The sequence below is a fragment of the Antechinus flavipes genome, chromosome 3, assembly GCF_016432865.1.
Source record: "Antechinus flavipes isolate AdamAnt ecotype Samford, QLD, Australia chromosome 3, AdamAnt_v2, whole genome shotgun sequence".
Taxonomy (NCBI): domain Eukaryota; kingdom Metazoa; phylum Chordata; class Mammalia; order Dasyuromorphia; family Dasyuridae; genus Antechinus; species Antechinus flavipes.
This window is the reverse complement of record NC_067400.1, coordinates 247,578,419-247,599,042: the sequence shown is the minus strand read 5'-3', so window position 1 is coordinate 247,599,042 and position 20,624 is coordinate 247,578,419. Positions and strand designations below refer to the sequence as shown.

Genomic DNA, 20,624 nt, shown 5'->3' with positions numbered 1-20,624 from the left:
ATTTTTATTCTGGAGTTCACTGAGAGAATCCAAGAATCTTGGATTGGGAATCAGAGGACCCAGTTTTGAAGGCAGATTCTCAGGATAAGTCAGTAGCATTTGGGGTGGTTAATCTCACAGGCATACAAGCTCTTCCCGTCAGAGGTAATCTCTGTCTTCAGAATGTTGATTGTTGCTGTTTAGTTGTATCCAGCTTTTTGTCATCTCTTCTGGGGTTTTACTTGCTAAAGTTGCTGGAGTGATTTCCTTCTTTAGCTTACCTGACAGATGAGGAAAGTGAGGCAAAAAGAGTTCTGTGACTTACCCGGGGTCATATGGCTAATAAGTGGATGAGTCCAGATTGGATCTCAAGTTTTCCTGATTCCCGGCTTGACCACCCAGCTGGAAGGTGTGTAGAGACTCCGAACTTCACTCTTTAGGCCCAGAAGTGTGGTTTTTCCTCTCCAGAAAAGCTTTCCAAGAAAAGAAGTGGATAGCGAACCTTCCTGAAGCTGCTCTTTGCCTCGGAGGAAAGTTTTCTGCTCTTTTATTCAGCAGGCCTCCTTCCATATAAATCTATTTACTCTTATGTAAGAGTGATATCAAAATATTTAGTTCTAATGTCTTACCCAGGAATATTATGAGAATTGGGTCTGTAAACCTTCTTTAATCTATCAAAGTCCATGTGAAAGAAACAAAATCACAGTTTCCACATGCATTTTGTATAAAAGAAGCTATCTTAGAAACCAAGAGGAGATTCTGAACTTCTGGATTCAAGAAGTTGAACTAAACTTCATACAGAGAGATTACTGAACTACAGTGGAGAAAAGGGAGACCTTGTATCTACAGACATTCAAGAAAGGACTCAGACTGAGAGAAATCCCAAGAAAAGGCCAACTGTTCACCAACTTCCTCTCCCAATGCCAATGTATCTAGTAGATGATATAATTTCTTATTTTGTTACTAAAATGTTTCCAGTAAGATGAATTTTTCCTTAACCACAGAGAGGTTAGTAATAAACTAGGGATAGATAAAAATGTAAGGTTGCAAAGGGAACCCAGGCCTCTAGGTAGTAATTAGAAATAAGTTCAAACTCTGATTCTGTATTGATGATGACTGGGACTTTTTGTTATTTTGGACAAGGGTCCTCTCAATTGCTGCCCCTATGTTCACAAATAAGGAAATACAAAGCTGAAAAGTAGTTGAGATGAATTGTTTATATCAAATGGGCTTTGATATTGAAGTGGCAAGAGAATAACTTTAAAGAACATACATTTAAACATATATCCTCTTAGATGGAAAGGCCCTTCAAGGCTACCAGCATTACTCTTGATCACAAATATTTAAAAGTATTCTGTTGGGAGATTAAAGCATGAAGTTCCATAATCATTGTCAGTATGCCATCTTTTGAGAAAGGTCAAAAAAAAAAAGGAAAATTAAAAACTTATAATGCAGTTAACATAGAAATATTTCCTGATTCTCCAGTGAAACTATCTAATGATTTCTATTCTAAATCATAAAAACAAATATGTGTAAGTCTTCCAAAAAATTTTGGTCTAGCCTGTTGGTTTGCAAGCAACCATATACTGTGATAATTCAGTATTACTTAACTCTATGACATTTCTTAGCTTGAGAGTCAGTATTCTTATTGGTTGTATTTCTCCTCAAAAAGTTTTGTGATTTTTCTCTTTTTCTTGAAAATAAAGCATTTCTGAGTTTTTCATATCACTTAACTGTAAAATAGAATAAAAAGAAATTTTATGTCTGACTAGCTAAGCTTTTTGTGAAGCACCAACTGAAAATAGAATCTTATAATTAACGAGTCAGAAAACATATTTCATTGGGCCAGGATGATATAGGTTAAGCTTAGAATATTGGAAAGGATGATCATCAAAAAAAGCTATAAACAAAATTTGGTCTGCCTGTAATTTTTAACCTACATTTGAAATATTTCAATTCAGTACTCAAAAAATTCAAACTTTTTAAAAGAGTGATTATTTCATATTTTGATGAGGAAAAAACCCAAGAACTTAAGCTAGATATAGAAGTTACAGTATTGTAATCTGTTTTATATACATATACACGTGTGTGTATGTGTGCATGTGTGTGTGTGTGTGTATCTGGAGCCAGAAATAAATTCTGCATTTTTAAAGTATAAACATATATGGTATTAACTTGTCCATGAATAATTCATTAAAAAATGTATACTGGACTTCTAATGACCTTGGTTAAAGTAATTTTAACTAAAGAAAGGAAATGGTTAGAAATCTGATGTCATATTTAGAATCATATTGAAGTAAAATCATTTTAAAATGAAGCTGCTTTTAACTCTTTTTGGGCTGTGGTGTTATAAATTCCAGAATGATTTTTTCCCTTTGTGTGCATGGAATCATAAAAATTTGTAGCTGAAAGGAGCCTTATTGAACATATCCATTGGTTTTTTTTTTTTTTTTTCCCCTTCTATGAGCTCCTTTCAACAGCAACAAAACAAAATGTATTTTGAGTCCCAATTTCATATGGTACTTTTATGATAGTGTAGTTCAATTTTTTCAGTCATGTTTGAGTCTTCATGATTCCATTTGGGGTTTTCTTGGCAAAAAATACAGAAGTGATTTGCCATTTCCTTCTCCAGTTCATTTTACAGAAAAGGAAACTGAGGCAAACAGGGTTAAATGACAGTTCAGTGTCACACAGCTAGTAAGTTTCTAAGACTGGATTTTTAACTCGGGCCCAGTGCCACTAGCTTCCCACATACATAAATAACGTACACTCATTAAATGTTTCTCAATAACTATGATGATAATTTTTACTCCCCCATAACTTCAAATTAAAATTTACATTAGCTAATTGTAAAATACAAAATTTCATTCCCTATAATTATGAACATTTAAAATATAAAATTATGAAATTAAAATAATGACAGCTATTCTATGAGAAACATAGTAATATCCAGCAAGATCTCATATGCTTACTCATATCTGCAAAACTTCATATTAAATTTCTTTATTTTTGTTGAATACATTTTAAAGATAAATTACAACTTGGAAAATGACATATTATCATAATATATATTTTTAATTAGGCAACTAGAAATGCAGTGTAGTATTGAGCCAAAAGTCAAATCCAGACTCAGAATTTTACCAACCGTGTGACCCTGGAAAAGCCATTTTAATTTCTTAGTTAAGAAATTTTTTAGTTTAACTTTAGTTTCCTCAGCTGTAAAATGAGGATAAAAATAGCACTTACCTCTCAGCATTGTTCTGAGAATCAGATGAAATGATATTAATTTTTTTAAAGGAAAGAAAAATTCCCTGCTCCTACTACTTTTATTCAGAATGGATGGCTGAAGCAAGGAGAGGAAAGTTTCTTATAAAAAGTTATAAACGACATTTGTTTAAAAGGAAGATATCCTGCAAGGCTGATTGAATCCCACTTGAACAAACAAACTCACAGAAAGATAAAGAGAATTTTGTCTACATAGAGCACACCTAGCAGATCAGTTTGACTACGATGGGGATAACATGAAGGATAATAATATAAACTGAGATTGGAAACAGAGGCTTGAATGCAGATTGGAATGGACTTTTTAAATACCGGTTTGAGAAGTTTGTATTTTATCCTTGAAGGGGCACCTCTGTGGCACATTTTATAGAGGTCTGGATCTGAAGTCAGGAAAACCTGACCAATAAAATAGATAAGTCATGAGCTAATTTGATGTAAAAAAAATTAATATTTAATCAAAATTTTAAACCAAAAATTTAAACAGTGAATTCACAACCAATAAGGAAGAAATTTTAAAAAAACTATTAGGAATAAAACTGACAATCTATATTAAATGGTTGGGATAATTTTAAAATATTTAAATTGCCTAGATTAGCAGTTTTTTTATTACACCGTTTTATTAAAAAAAAAAAAATGAGCAAGCCATAAATGAACTCCCAAAGAAAAAATTTCAGAATCAAATGGATTTACAAATGAATTCTACCAAAGATTTAAAAACCAATTCCAATACTACATAATTTTTTTTAAAGGCAAAGAAGGGGGTGCTATTAGATTCTTTCAATAATACAAATATAATCTCAGTTCCTAAACTGGGAAGAGTCAAAATAGAGAAAGAAAACTTTTGATCAGTTTCTTTAACATTGATGCAAAGATTTTATATAAAATGCTAACAAGGCTATTACAGTAATTTGTGACAAAAGATCATAGATTACAACCAAGTTGAATTTATTCCAAGGTAGCTTTAATATCAGGAAAACTATAAACATAATTGATAATAGTAATAAGAAAACAAAGGGCCAGCTAAGTAGCACAGTGGATAGAGGATCAGCCCAGAAGTCAGGAGGACCTAAGTTCAAATTTGGCCTCAGACAGTTTACATGCCCTGTCTGTGTGACCCTGGGTAAGTCATTTAACCCCAACTGCATCAGCAATAAATAAGAAAACAAAAAAAATTACTTGCATTTCAATAGATGCAAAAAAAAAAAAAAAAAAAAAAAGCTTTTGAGAAGATGTAAAACCTCTTCCTATTAATAAAGTTAGAAAGCAAATAAACAGAGCTTTCCTTATAAGTGTTGTTATTTAGTCATTTCTAATTTCTTGTGACTTCATTTGGATTTTCTTAGCAAAGATAGTGGAATGATTTGCCATTTCCTTCTCTAGCTCATTTTATAGATGAGCAACTGAGGCAGAATTAAGTGACTGGCCCAGGATCATACATCTACCAAGTATCTGAGGCTACATTTGAACTCATGAAAAATGAGTGACTCCAGACCTTGCATGCTACTCATTGTGCCACCAAATTGCCCAAAATAATAAGTGGCATCTATCTAAAAACTTATAACAAGCATTATCTGTAATGAGGATATTCCAGAAGCCTTTCCAATAAATTGAAGAATGAAACAAGGATGTGTTATTACTATTGTTCTTCAGTGTAGTACTAAAAATGCTAGCTATAATAAGATCAATAAAAATGTAACAGAAAAAGAATAGGCAAATGGGGTAAGGGGGGGGAGTTTCACTTTCTTCAAATGATATATGATAGTAACTGGATATTCAGAATCATTGATTTGAGAAAAGCATAAGGAGATGGGAATATATTAATCACTTAGAAAAGACTTCAGTTACAGTATTCTTCCTATGCATTCATCCTCAGGGAAAAGTTGTCCCATCTTAGAGCTTTATGATTCCACCATCCTTGAAGAATAGAGTTCACAATTTTTTTGTAAACCTTTTCCATTTTTCTTTTATTAGTAGTTCTCTTACGATTTGTATCTAGTCCACATGCTCTTAGGATGACTTTGCTTACTTGGATATCTTGGCAAGCTTTCATTAGAATGGTTTTCTTCTCCACTGTTTCTCTGTCTTTTATGAGATAGTCCTTATGATCACCTATTATCCTTCTTTAAAAGATTTTGCAGATGAGTTTATGTTCTTGTCTAGTATTTACTTTGGCAGCCATCTCTCCATTTAAGAATGTACTTTAGCCACACTGCTTTCAATACTTTGTTGGTCTCAAAGCAGTTGAATTACACTGCTTCATTTCTGACTAAAATTATTATAATTGATCTCATTTTATAGTTCTTGCTTATTATTAATTCTGTTAGTTTTGCATAGTTAGTTATGCATAGATATTTGACTCAGAAATAACTCCGTCAATAATAACTCTTTTCCTTTATGTTAAAATATAGTCAGTTTCATTCTTTGCTCACTATATCCACTGCCTTTTAAAAAATATTTTTAAAAATGTACAGGTTATAGAGTTATAAGGCTTTTGCATAATCTACAAGTCTCTCATTTATTTCTTCTGAATCCTACTACATATTTATCCCCATTCTCACCTTTTCCACCTTTGCATTAAAATCACCAATTACCCAATTATGTTTTGACTTGATTTGGAGGATTTTATTTCTGTACCAAAGTAAAACTTAGGTTCACTTCTAGAGTCTTCCCAACAATGACAATAAAGATAATGACGATAGCAACTAATCAAATTATATAGTGCTTACTATTTGACAGGCACTGTGTTTTAGGTAGGTGCTCTTTTACAGATGAGGAAACCGAGACAAACCGGGGTAAAGTGATTTTCCCAGAGTCACAATTTCTGAAGCTGAATTGAACTCGAGTCTTCTTGATTCCAGGCTTAAAACTCTTCCTTGTTGAAAAATAAATACTCAGTATATAGAGTAAATTGGATATAAGACAACTATTTCTTTTTTTCTTCCATACAAAAAAGCACAAAAGCAGCATCACTGACAAAGACTAAAATATAACAATTAGACTCTTCTAGGAGGTCAATATTTAAAATAATAAGAGCATGAAACATTTTATAGAACTGCTGACCAGACGTTTCATTTTCAACGTTTTAACATTTTTGGCATAATCAGTCATTATTCACATATTGAGCTCTCATTCAGAGTCCGTCTTTTTTTGGTCAATCACAAATAGCTCATTGTTCTAGAAGTAGTCATCTTCTCCAAGAAGCATTGTGATAGCTTTAGGAAGCATCTTCTGCAGTTCAGCCAGCACTAATTAAAAAGTCTAAAAACTTCTGACATAACCATTGAAATTAAAAGGGCTGTATTTTAGAATCTCTCTTAATTCACTTGTGCTCAAGGAAGTAAACACAAAGCCAAAAAATACATCTAGGACTTATAATCTTACATGATTTTTACCATATTCATCAAAGATTTCTTTTTTGGAAAAGAACACTTTAAAACAATATTTTGCCCTACAAAATCCAATTTTTAAAATGGACATTAACAGTAAGCACAGAATTTTCTTGTATTATCTTTAATCAAATGAGGTAATATATTTAATGCTTTACAAACATTAAAGGGCTGTATAAGTCATAATGTTATTAATATGAACTCTTATCTTCATCTTTCAATCAGCTGTATCATGTAAAGATGTCCACCATGGAATACTGTTTGCAAAAAGCCTTCATATCCCCTTAAAATTCTCAATGCATGTTTAAATTATTCTCATTTTTAAGGAAATTTATATGTATGGAAAAGTAAGCTCCTGGATTGATAGATAGTTAATGTTCTCAGGGTCACCATTTTGGAGGGAATAATAAGTTCTAAGACTCTTTCTATGCTTTTGGTATCTTCCCTTCAGATAACTTGAGAGTCGATCTCTTGATACCTTCAAATAAGTATCATTTCTTACACATATACCTCTGTTTTTAATTGGTCTAATCCTGTATATGACCACTTCCCATTTTTCTCTTCAGGACCTTTTCTGCTTTTTCTACAAATAAATCTAAGAGTATGCTTCTCTGAAAGGTATGATAAACAAATATATAAACTGATATAAACCTTGGCTTTCATATTTTTCCCCTTAGCAAATAATTGAAGTGTTTACTAAGGCCCTTTTTATTTCTCATTTTGGTAATTGATTTATGTAGTTAAAATGTGTGTTACCATAGTAACCAATGATGATTTTCCATTTTTGCATCAATGGTATATTCATACAGTTCGGGTTTAAATTGTTTTGATTTCATAAATACGTTTTTGTTTTTCATTTTCCTGTTGATTCAAATATAGCTGATTGAAAAATGAATTTCTATATTAGTCATTTCCTGTTTGTTAAAATATAATAAATTTCATCTTTGTGATGTTATTCAGAGCTTACCATATACAAGACCTTACAATTATTTTCTTGAAAAAGTATTTGTGGTATATAGGTATGATGTTTCTCTCCTTACCTTACACCTGAAATTTATTTCCAATATAATGCTTTTGCATTGACTATACCAAATATCAAAGTATATATTGATTTAATTTAGTGACTCCATAGTCCTTTACCTTTTCATATTCTGAAACAAATATTGGTGTAATGCTATGGTTATTTTCTTAGTGTTGTTATCATTGGCCTAGTGCCATTATTTCAAACAGTACAATGCAAGTTGTCCAAATGCCCCATTAAAGTATCTTTTTGTTGACTTTGGATGCTGGAATAAAGTGACCTTTAATTGCCTCCCAAAGAGACTTTTGGAACCATGCTTCCATGTAATTCCGACTTTCCTTCCATCTCCTTTTTTCATATGTGATGAAATATAAAAACTGATAAAATTCACTTCTTTTGGTATTTTACTCATCCCTTGATCACTGGGCAAAATTCTCTTGTTTATTCTACTGACAACTAATGTAGTATTTATAGATAGTCTAGAAATTGTCCCTTGCCTTCCCTCCTTAATTTTTCACCAATTTCCTTCACTCTAAAAGTAAAAAGGACTGAAGTCTATTTTATATTATTTGCCATAGTCAGAGTTTATCATCAGTTGATCAGTCTAAGTACTCTGCAATTAGATGAACTTTTCCCAAGACTGATTCTCGGGAAGCAGTAGACAATGCCAGAACTTCTTTTCCACTGATATGTCCTTTGAGAACCTAGAAGTGTACACACACACACAGCCCTATATAGACATATAGATGCACCTATAACAGTATGTTTTTTTATGATTATAATGTCTAATCTTGAAGAACACTAGTACCTTCCTTAAATCTTAAGGAAATATAAGCATTTACACTACATATGTACTTCACTGAATTTTTTTTTTAAGTCAATTGAACATTTACCCTGCATAACAAGAATAGCAGTTATGGAATTTAGAGCTGTTTCACAGACAGAATTTGTTTATATAGGAATATAGACTTTTCTTTAAATAGTGAATACCATTCATTAAATTTAAAATGGAAGGGAAAAGAATGCAAAGCCAATAGGTAGTATCACATTGCAAATATGCTAGTATTTAGATTCTTTCTTTTCTGCAAGCCTTAAAATCTGAAAACATTAGAATTTCATCCATATTTGTCATGGCATCTGCATTATCAAACTCACTATTATTTGGGGCAGAAAAGGATGTTAATCAATTGCCTCTTTACATAAAAATTCATATCTATTTTCAACCACCTCTACATTGAACCCTACATTTAGATTCAATTAATGCTTATAGAGAAATTTTGCAAGACAGTTGAGTACAGAATGTAACGATCATGTATCTATCATTTTTATCCCAGCCTAAGATAGCTTGTCAGGGTCAGGATCATACTAGATAGATTACAAAAAAAAAAAAGATTTTGATGTGGTAAATCAGTTGATCCCATAATTATTTAATCTGATTTCAAACCTCCAAAATGGAGTATTATTTTCTCTTCTAAAATGGTTACAACTAAAGCAGTCTGTTTAATATTGTGTCTTCTTGTACATCCATCATAAAATATATAAATTCTATTGATGCTAGCTAGCATGCATGGTTTCTTCTAAAAGGAAAAAAAATCTTTGTACTGGATTTGTAGGCTAATAAGATGCTTCCCCCCCTCTTCATAGTGTCTAAGTAACAGGCCATTGCTTTCTGGTAGGAAACTACCATATTCAAAAAGCTTGGACAAATTGTAATACTGACTATGAATATCAACATATATTTTAAGGAGCACTTCCAAGTTTTTAAAAGCATAGGCTGAGGGGAAAAAAAAAAGGTTCCCTTGATTTTTAAATAGTCGCTCAGATTTCATTCTCTTGTAGTTGGAAAGTTGATTCTCTCATTTCTCTTAGCTTATCTATATCTGCTTTCACTTCACTGACCATTCTTATCCCAAACCAAGCTGCTTCTGGACTCAGCTTATTCTGCTTCCCCTTTCCTCATGCTCCTTAGCCCAGATAGCAACACTGGTGGCAATGGCAGTGGAGGAAACAGTGGAGACTTTGACTGTTCTCTCCCTTCTGCTCCTCTCTCTGCCCCACATAGTTCTCCTTCCCTTCCCTTCCTTTCCAATCCTTAATTCTCTCTCCTCCCCTTTGGTATAGTTTTTTAAGACCATTCTTTGTCAGCTTACCTCACCATCCTATAGCACATTTTGAACTTTCACATTTTTGGATGGTCTTCCATGCTTCTTTGTATTCCTTCTTTTGTTATCTGTCCATCTTCTCTACATATCTTTGCAAAATCTACATTAGTTTGTGATTTCTCTTTAGACAATAATTGTCTTCCTTCCTTATTACAATTATCTTTTCTTTTTTGCTGTGCTTGGTCTGAGTCTCCTTCTCTTGGGATACCTAGAGAGCCAAGGACTTTGATCAGTATGTCCTGTCTCCTATCCATTTGTCCCATGTTTCCTCCAGCTCTTTAAATCTAAATATTCAGAATCTCTTCTTTCCAGATTCTAAAATATGTCTCCTTTTTATACCATATTGCTTTGGAGTAAGAGAATTTTGCACAAGGATTTAATTTATTCACACACTCTATTCATACTCACTTCTGATTATTTGATTTGGTCAAAAAAGTGTTGTCACCTAACTAAATAGACTAGTTTTAATCCCACCCTTGCACTAGTCACCTCTGAGAGAATTGTTTCAGTAAAGGATTTTTTTAATATGCAAGCAAAAAATTTCATCTAAATATGATAACATTTTGATAATATAGGTGGTACTAAGCAAAGTTCTTACACGTCATACAACATAATAGTTGCTAGACATCTGACAAGGTCTACATGATAACTCAGGCAGTGTGATTATAATTTTTAGGAAAACTAATTAGACAGCAAAACATGAGTAGACTACTAACAGGGCTGTTAGGTATACTTGTCCATCATTACCATTATGTGTTATCCTTGCAAATTTGAATTAATAATTATTTAAAAGGCCACACAGTCTCCATACATAAGGAATTCTGATTTTAGGGCCCAGTATTGAAAAAGATTTAGATGTTCTTATAGTACTAGAAACATTGACTTGAAGGGAGAAAATTTACTTTTATACACTGAAAAAATATTTTCCATTTTCATTCTATAGCCACGTCATGTATTCAACATGCTAAAGAAATATGTACGTGCTGAACAGAAAGATAGGCAACATACCTTAAAGCATTTTGAACATGTTCGTATGGTGGATCCAAAGAAAGCTGCCCAAATCAGATCTCAGGTAAATAATAAAGGCAATAATATTCTTTTAAATATATGGCCAATATTTAAAATGTTAAAGTATTTGTCTTACTGATTTGTACTTGTTGAGAAAATACTACTTTTTCTGAATCCAGAGAAGAACTGTGGGGAGGAACTGAGTGTGGATTCACACCATTTTTATTTGCTTTTTGTTTTCTTTCTCATTTTTTTCCTTTTTGATCTGATTTTTCTTGTGCAGCATTATAAGTATGGAAGGAAACATATATAGTAGAATTGCACATGTTTAACATATATTGGATTGCTTATCCAATAAGGGATAGAGGGAGAGAGAGGGAGAAAAAAAATTTGCAAATGAGGATTTGCAAGGGTGAATGTTAAAATGCATGTATTTTGAAAATAAAAAGCATTTTAAATTTTTTTAAAGAAAATAGTACTTTTAAATATAGAACCGCAAAAAAGTTGTTTCCATGAAGTTAATGGCACAACAAATTTCAGAACCTGAGAAATTCCATTGGCATACAATTGTTCTCTTGAAGAGTTCCATAATTCAGTTTTTGAAATCTCATCTTGCAGGATTTTTTTTTACCTATTCTCATTTAAAGAAGCAATGAAGAATCATCATAAGCTTACCATTACTTATTCTTTTATTAAGAAGTTTGTAAAAGTAGAAGAAATAAAAGAAAAATATTTCTAATTTACTGAAGTCTGAAAAATTGCACAAATCAAATAGATTCATATAATCATAAACTATTTTTCATATGTGATACTTTAAAATCTATAAAGTCATGCCTTTTTTTTAAGCTGTTAAGTCTTACTAGATTTAAAATTATAGCTTCAAAATTTTACCTTTTCTAGAATGACAGAATCTTTAAATATCTACTTTCAGCAACATATAAAACCCAAACCAGGTCTTGATATAAAATACAGAAAGGAGATTTTTGGCTTCACTATTTTTCCAGTCCCAAATTTAAAGATTTGTGATAGAGAGAATCTTTTTAATTGACTTTGTTTTAACAAGTTTGGGGTATATTGGGAAATATAATGTCCTGAAGCAAAGCAATGAGAACAACCACCAAAAAAAAAAAAAAAAAGATGAAAAATAGCCTTTTAGTTTAAAATTTTAAAAGTTTAAAATGTTATATCTTTAAAATTATTTTTATTTGTAATGTTGTTATTGTTGTTTGTCCTTTGTTCTTGAAGAGGACCATGACATCAGGGAGGTGATGCCATGTGATACAAGTGAATTGGATTAAAGTGAGGGAGGGCTGTGCAAGGTCACCTGCCTCACTTTCCCATCCAGAGCCATTTGGGTCCAGTGATCAGATATAGATCATGACGACTAAAGATGGTCCTGAATGAAGCTAAGGTCTTCAATAGATCTCAGTTTGAATGAAGCCATGCACCCATTCAGTGCTTAAGGCTAGGTAGCAATTGGGACAAAGAATGGCCTCTTTCACCTTGTCAAAAAATAAAAAAATAAAGATAAAAAACTATTTTTTGGTTTATCCTGAACTTCCATCTTTGGTATAGGTCATGACACACTTGCGTGTGATTTATGAGAGGATGAACCAGTCTCTCTCTCTGCTCTACAATGTGCCAGCAGTAGCTGAAGAAATTCAGGATGAAGTTGGTAAGCTTATTGTATTAAAGCCATTTTCCCTTTTACTTTATAAAAACTCATCTTTCTCCTATATGTGTGCTTAGGATTAAAAAGAGGAGTGAATAATTTCTGTAGGGAAACACTGTGCACTTGTGACAAATATAAATCTGTGTAATAATTATGTTACAATATGATTCTATTGGTTTTTATTGGTGTCTGCATAATAAATAATTGTTATAATATGATTCTTCTATTGATTTTTAAATTTTCATTTTAATAAGTTTTTATTGGTGTCTTCTGTTTTCTCTCAATATTTTGATGTATGTGGGAACTTCTTTTTAGTCCTGAGCTTTCTGTGGTATAAGTCTAGCAATAGAGATACGAGAAAGCTCATTTCTCAGAGTAGAAGCATTTTAGTCCTTATATTTGTATAGTTCCAAAATTTTTATAATTATTTGCATAATTCCAAATTGTTTACCAAAACTTCTTGCACTGTTTTAGAGCTCCTCCAGCAGTGCATTAATGCAACCTTTCACAATTCCTCCAACACTGACTATTAACATATTTTGTCATCTTTGCCAATTTGCAGCCTGTGAGGTCAAGCCTCAAGGATGTTTTAATCTGCTTTTCTCTCATTATTCAGTGATCAGAAGCATCCTTTCTTGTGGTTGTGTATAATTTGTGGTTCTTCCTTGAGGTACTGCTTTTTCACATCATTTGACCACTTAGCTCTTGGAGAATAGTTTTTAGTCTTAGAACTATATTTAGAACTTGAATGGCAAACACTTATGAGAGAAATTTGATACAAAGTTTTTTTTCTCATTTCAGGTACTTCCCCTCTTAATCTAGTATGTTAATTGTGTCTGTGCAAAAGCCTTTAAGTTTTATATAATCAGTTACCTAATTTTTCCTTTGTGATTACCTCTGCCTCTAAGGGAAATACGGGATTAGGTTCCTGTGAGCTTCTGGTCACATTTTCTTTAGTGCTTTCTGGAACAACCTCATATACAAAGGGGTGATTTTTTTTTCCTTTTCCTTTTTCTGGATGTACTGTATTGTTTGATTAAGATTGAACTCAAGGCCAACAGTTCTATAACTCATGCTCCAAGGTAGCTTTATCCATAAGGCACATAACAACCTTCTTGCACTTGGGAATACCTAGATAGCACTTTGGTACTATACTTGGTAGACATTTTAAACAGCAAAATCAACACCAAAAAACACAAAAAATGAGGTATTAAATAGACTACAGAAAGGGACACTTGTTTACAATATGAGTACTGAAACAAAAGAGGCAGAACGTCGTTGTTCAATCTCAGCTGGAAATGTGCAATCATTTCACTCATCACTACTTCATGCATTCCATAAATGATCCTGAAAACACGTAAGCATTGATTTTGAGGATACAAATAAATTTTAGCAAATAGGTGAATTTGATTATATGGAATCCATGAATAATTAAGATCTCTACTGTACTACATACATGTATATATAAATATGTATATGTATATACACATTTATGTTTATATACACAGGCAGAGAGAGAACTAAATTATATACATGTTTGTGTGTGTACATACATACAACTAATGTAGGAAATTTTTTTCCCTGACTATATATGTCTGTAATGAGTTTTCTTTTTCTTGCCTTTTCATTTGGGGGTGGGGAGAGAGATTTGGAGGCTGGAGAGAAAAAAATGTGTGTATAGATAAGAGACAGAGAGATGTGGATATCATATGTTTATATATAATATCTACATTCCTCAGTCTACCGCTCAGAGTCCACCACCTCTCTCTCCAGAGGTAAGCAGCCTATTTCATCCAGAATCCTCTGGAATTGTGGTTAATCATAGTTTCTAAGTCTTTCAGAGTTGTTTGTCTTTACAATACTGTAGCTATTGTAGAATGTATTGTTCTTCTGGTTCTGTTTATTTCATTTTGGTCAAATCCTATGTATTCCTAGTTTTCTTTGAAACCACTTCCTCATTTTTTACCTTATATTCACCCTCTATAATATTCATATTCCATAATTTGTTTACCTATCAATCACCCATTTGGTTTCCACCACCAGATTTCCATTTCTTTACCATCACAAAAAGAGCTTCATGCAAACCCCTGTACCTGCACAAGTGATCCTCATCTCCTCACTCCTCTCCCATTTATCTGGCTTATTTCTCTATGCTTTGACTGCTTCACTCTTGCCTACAAAAACATTCATGTCTCACTCATCCTCCAAAAAAAAAAAAAAAAGCCTTCACTTACTCCATCCATTTCTGAAAGCTCTCTTCCCTGTTGTGGCTAGATTTCTTGAGAAGGCATTCTACAATGGGTGCTTCTGCTTCCTCCTGTCTCCTCTCATCTGGCTTCCAATTTCATCATTCAACTAAAATTTATCCATCTAAAGATCTCTGAATTGCCATATCTAATAGCCTTTTCTCAACCCTCATCCTTCCTAACTTCTATGCAGTTTTTGTTGTTTCATTGTTGACAGTGTCTTTATAAGAAGCTAGCCACCATATGTGATAAGAATCATCCATAATATGTATATGTGTGAAAATACCTGCATTTACACGTTTACATCCCTATCCACACACAGAGAGAAAGGTAGAATGGTATTAAACAAACACAGCCAATTTTACCTGTCTGTAATAGCTGTTCTTCCTCTTGTCTTCTCAGTAGGGAGTGGGGTTGGGGAATGTTATCTTCCCCTTTAGATTGTGAGCTCCTTGAAAGGAGGGATTGGCTTTTGTTTTTCAATGTGTCCCCAGAGTTAAAGAGAGTGACTAATAAATAGTAAGTGCTTTAAAAATGTATATTGACTGTTACTCTTTCTTTCTCAGAAACTATGCTAAGTGTTAGGGTTATACAGAAAGACATTAACATAATGTCTACTGTCAAGAAGTTCATGCTTTAATGAGAGGATAGCATGCAATAACTATAAACATAAGATACAGTCTTATAGCAATAATTCTTACCCATTTTGCTGCTGTGGATCTCACAGTGGTCTGATGAAGCCTATTGACCCCTCCTCAGAATACTGTTTTAAATTAATATATTAAAATAGGATGACAAATAAATCAATTACACTGAAATACAGTTATCAGAAAAATTTTAATTTTTTTCAGACCCAATAAAATTCTGGGCCTGGAATCAGGAGTAAACTCCACAGCTTTTTGAGAGGTTTTTATTGCCACATAGTACAAACCCCTAAATGGTCATGGTCAACAGAAAACTGTCAGAATATAACTAAACGTGCCCCAACTTGGGGATTAGGAGTCATTGCAAAGAGAGTCATTCCATTGTGCACAACTGGAATCTGTCCCAAGCTTACCTGTACTTATACTGACTGACAAGGGTGCAAAGGAATGCTACATATTAGTAATTAATTACAGGGTTTTTAGGGATGGAGAGTGAGCATTAGCAATTGAAAGAACTGAGAAGACATGTAGAAAGTGGTACATGAACTATATATTGAATGAAGTGAGATTCTGTGAATCAGAAATAATAAAGGAATGTATTCCCAGCATAGCATGTGAATAGTGACACAATAAACAAGGTTGATAATTCTCTTCCAATTTCAAAGTTCTATGATTCTGTGAAATTATATTGAATCAAAGATGAATAAGCAGGATAGTATGGGATCAGTAACTCTGTCATGTGGAGAATGGTTGAAGGAAGTAAAGATCTTTGACCTGGAGAAAAGAATAAAATAATAATTGGAATGATAATTGTCCTCAAATTGTTGAAAGTCTTTCTGAATCATGTAATAATATTCCATATAACTTAGTTCAAGTGTTAAGAGAATTCCAGAGTCCCTCAATAGCTAGGAGGAAATAATCAAGGGGAAAACCAAAAAGCCTAGATTTTTTTTCAAAATATTATCATTGGTCTTTATGAGGAATATGTTGTCAGATAGTTTATTTTCTTTTACTTGTTTATAAAGAAGGAATCTAAAAGCAGTGGGGAGCAGAGAGAGGGTATCCCTGAGAAGTAATAAGGATGTATAATTTACCATCAGATGTATCAATAAAACATTCTTTAAAAGACTTTGGTGTGATAGATAGGAATATCATCTACTAATTGTATTAATAGATTATTGGGTAACTAATAATTAGAAAGTTCTTTTTCTGTCAATCCTCATTTTGGAGTTCCTCTGAAATTAATTAATTAAATAATAGTTCATGTCTTATATCACACAGTTATAAAAGACTTTACCTGCATTATGTTTTAATTTTCATGATAGCCTTGTGAAATAACTAGCATAAGTATTATTTCCCTTTTTAAGTTAAAGAAACCAAAATGTGATGAGATTAGATGACTTAATCTCCAATTTAGCATGAAGCAGAGCTTCTACTGAAGTTTCTGAGTCCTTAGTATCCAGCGCACTTTCTTTCCACATAGAATTTCATAAATAGGAGCCATCAATTCTTTCAGGCTTTTGGAAGTATTGTCTTGTAAATTGTTATCCATTAGCTAGGTAGTTCAGTAGATAAAAATTCTGAGTCTAAATTCTGGGGGACCTGAACACTCTGAGTCCCTGGGCAGATCAACTAACCTCTGCCTCAATAAGAGTATAATAATAAATAGTGCCTGCCTCACAAAGTTGTTGTAAGGAACAAATAATATGTTTAAAGCACTTAGCACAGTGCCTGGCCCTGGTAGCTTGATAAATGCTTGTTCCTTTCCCTCTAGTTGTTTGAAAGATTAGTGCATATTTCTTTTCTCCATGTACCCGCTCCTGCCATTTATCAATAAATATACACCCACAGTCTCTCTAACTTACTCTTCTAGAAAATGTTTATTGTGAAGATTAGCCAGATTGAATACCAAATTAGGAAATGACTTAAAGTTACTAATTACTAATCATTAGACATTGTTCTAATCGTGCAGATGAGCTGCTTCAGAAAGAGCAAAACTACTCAGATGATGTTTTGGCCAACATGATCAGTGAACCCAGGATCAGTTATGGAAATGATGCCCTCATGCCATCACTGAGTGAAACTAAAACCACAGTAGAACTCCTTCCAGTTGATGGAGAATTCAGCCTAGATGACCTGCAGCCATGGCATCCTTTTGGTGTTGATTCTGTTCCAGCTAACACAGAAAATGAAGGTAAGATTTTCAGCAGCAAAGAGCTATATTCAAATGTACAAAATATACACAGAAAGGACCTTTATGCTTTTAAATTCTTTAATTTTTCATAAAGATAGAAAAAATTTAGCATCTGATTAGGAGGTATGTTTTTATGTCTTCTCAAATTAAAGCAGCAGTATTAAAATGTTGATGTTAGGGAATGTTTTGCTGATCTGATACACTATTTGAACAAAAATGTTTGAGAGTGGTAATGTGTAGTCATGGAAATGGAAGCTCAAACTAGCATATAAACTTTTAGGCAGTGTGCCGTTAGATCTGTATCCTACATGGAACATTTGGGACACTGTAGGAATAGCATTTCTTTAGCTTATCTAATCCATATTGGCTCCTGTGCTGTCTTCAATTTAAAAAAAAAAAAAGAAAAGAAAAGAAAAAAGAAAACAGCAATATGTCATTGTGTTAATTAGCTAGCTGTTATCTATCTGCTTTGTGATTTAAAATGTTGGCAATTTAATGAACCCTGTGACTGAATTTCTGGGATTGGGAGGGACTTATTGAAGATACAAATATACAAACAAAACATTTGCCCCCTTAGGAAATATACAAGATGTTATTCTGGGAAGCTGGTATAGAGATAAGCAAATTAAAAGGATTTACAGGGACTTTTGGTTAGATGGTGACATGAAAAGTTCTAGAGAAGCCCAACCCTCTCACAAAGTTCTGGTAAATCCCTTTCAGGATTGCACAAACAGACCATTATGCTCCAGAGTCCATTATAATAAGCCTCCATACGCAAATGGCTTGAAGCTTGTTAAGAGCCGAGTAAAGATATTCTGAAAAAAAAAAAAAAAAAAACTAAAGAAGCCCAGTGTCCATAAATAAGTCCTAAAACCTATGGGCTTATTACTCAGTGAGGTCACACAAAAGCAATAGCAGAAGGGGTTGGAAGCTCTCCCAGCTTCAAGTAAGGTCTGAAACTTAAAGTTACTCTGGAAGCAGGAAAGCTTTAGGGGAACGTGAAACCAGTTTGACTTCCTATAAATGTACACATAATATTTTGATCTTGACCCATAACAAGAGCAATAACAAGGGACAGAGCCAGCCCTCTATAGATTACTTCACTGGGGGATAGAACAGCTCTGCAGACATGAGAAAACAGAAGAAAGCTCTAAATGCAATGAAGAAATAATATAAGTTATGAGAAGCCCAAGAGGTAACCTCAGAAAATCAGTACACCAAAATTACAGGTAGAACATCAGAGAAACTGATGAGTTGAGCGTAGAAACACACTAAAGATGAAACAGATAAAAATGAAATTAGAATTGTTGATAGCATAGCATAGAACACAAGGCAAAAAATTTACCCACATGGTTGACTCCTTGAAAAATATAATAGAACAAATAGAATTCAATAATTTCACAAAAAGCAATATTAGAGCAAAATCAAAAGACTAAAACATTGAAAGATGAGATAAAGTATCTGCTCTTTTTTTAAGACCTGAAAATAAAGGAGAGATCATTTAAGAATCATCTAGCCCTCAAAAAATCTTCACCAAACAAAAAACCCAGATATCCTATTTCAAGAAATAAACAAAAACAATAACCAATCACCTACCCAAATTTGTAACTAAAGGAAAACAAAAAGAATCCACTGGGCATTTTTTGAATGAACTTCCAATTTGAAAACCCATTACCAAAATTCAGAGCTTCCAAATCAGAGCAAGGAAAATACTTCAAAAAAGAATGAGTTAAAGTACCAAGGAACCTCAGGCAAGATTAAGGAGGGGAAAGGCTGAGGAAATAGATATCTCATAAACTTTACTTTTTGAATTAAGGAAAGGAGAATTGGACACAGACTGTATTAGTAAATGTTAATAAATATTAAGCCCTTACTATGTAGCAGGCACTGTGCTAAGCACTAGGAATAAAAAGAAATGCAAAAATATGGTACTTGTAATCAAGCAGCTCATATTCTAATGGAGGGGACAAGATGCAAAGAACTGTACATACAAGATAGATGGATGGAGTGAGCGAACAAATGAAAGGTGATCTCAGAATGAAATTATTAGCAAAAGAAAAGACCAGGTGGGATTTGAGCTTAGATTTTGAAAGGGATAGAGTCATAGAAACATGAGATTATACGTAAGAACTAATACAGTGACATATTTAACATGTATAGGACTGCTTGCCATCTGGGGGAGTTGGGTAGAGGGAAGGAGGGATAAAGTCGGAACAGAAGTGAGTACAAGGGATAATGTTGTAAAGAAATTTTTTTCAAATTAAAAAAAAATTTTTTTAAAAAGAACTAATATTGTTAAGGGTTTAGAACCTTGAGAATAATTTTATACAATTACTATAATAGTATGAAGGAAAATAACTTTGAAAGATTTTATGAACTCTCATCAGTGCAATAACTAGTCATAACTTAAGAAGATAAATGGTTTAATACTACTGCTTGCCAAAGAGGTGTATATTATAAGTGCAGAATGAGTCATGGATTTTCAGATATGACAAATGTTTGTTTGTTTTGCTTGAATATACTTATTTGCTACAGAGAAGAATTAATTTTGTAGGCAAGAGAATTATGCTTTTGCAGAGAAGGAGCAATCACAAAGAGTCAGATGGAATTACAATGGCAGAATAGCAGGAAGATGTATAGCCTAGCTTCTCTACCAGATATCCTCCATTCTGTTTGGGAATTCTCTTTGGGAAATCCTTCCCCCCCCAAAAAAAAAAAAAAAAAACCAGATATTTTTCTGGCCTAGAATGTCTTAGGGAAACAGGCAGAAGAGATAGGATCTAGACAAGACTGTGCCACATGCAGAACAGTGCAATTCCCAGGGGCTGGGGGAAAAAAAAACTGATACTGGGCATCAGGGCATCCCTGAACTAGCACAGGGTAGAGGATGGGTGCCATCTGGCAGATCTCTCACCTACTCCCCGGTTCTGAATCACACTGGGGGAGTAGGGGATTTGCACGTAGGAGTGGTGACTAAAGGCAGTAGCTATGTAGTGAACAAGAAACAAGTTCAGAAGCAAACAGTAGGTA

At 33.3% G+C, this 20,624-nt stretch overlaps 1 protein-coding gene across 2 annotated transcripts in view; it reads left to right on the top strand.

The window, feature by feature from the left end:
* The window catches only part of APP (amyloid beta precursor protein), a 181,390-nt gene that overhangs the window by 136,429 nt on the left and 24,337 nt on the right, over positions 1–20,624 (top strand). For both annotated transcript variants that reach the window (XM_051984840.1, XM_051984841.1), the window contains 3 exons: positions 10,774–10,902; positions 12,414–12,513; positions 17,373–17,594. In XM_051984840.1, coding sequence (XP_051840800.1) covers positions 10,774–10,902; positions 12,414–12,513; positions 17,373–17,594 — 451 coding nt within the window. The remainder of the gene's footprint in view (positions 1–10,773; positions 10,903–12,413; positions 12,514–17,372; positions 17,595–20,624) is intronic.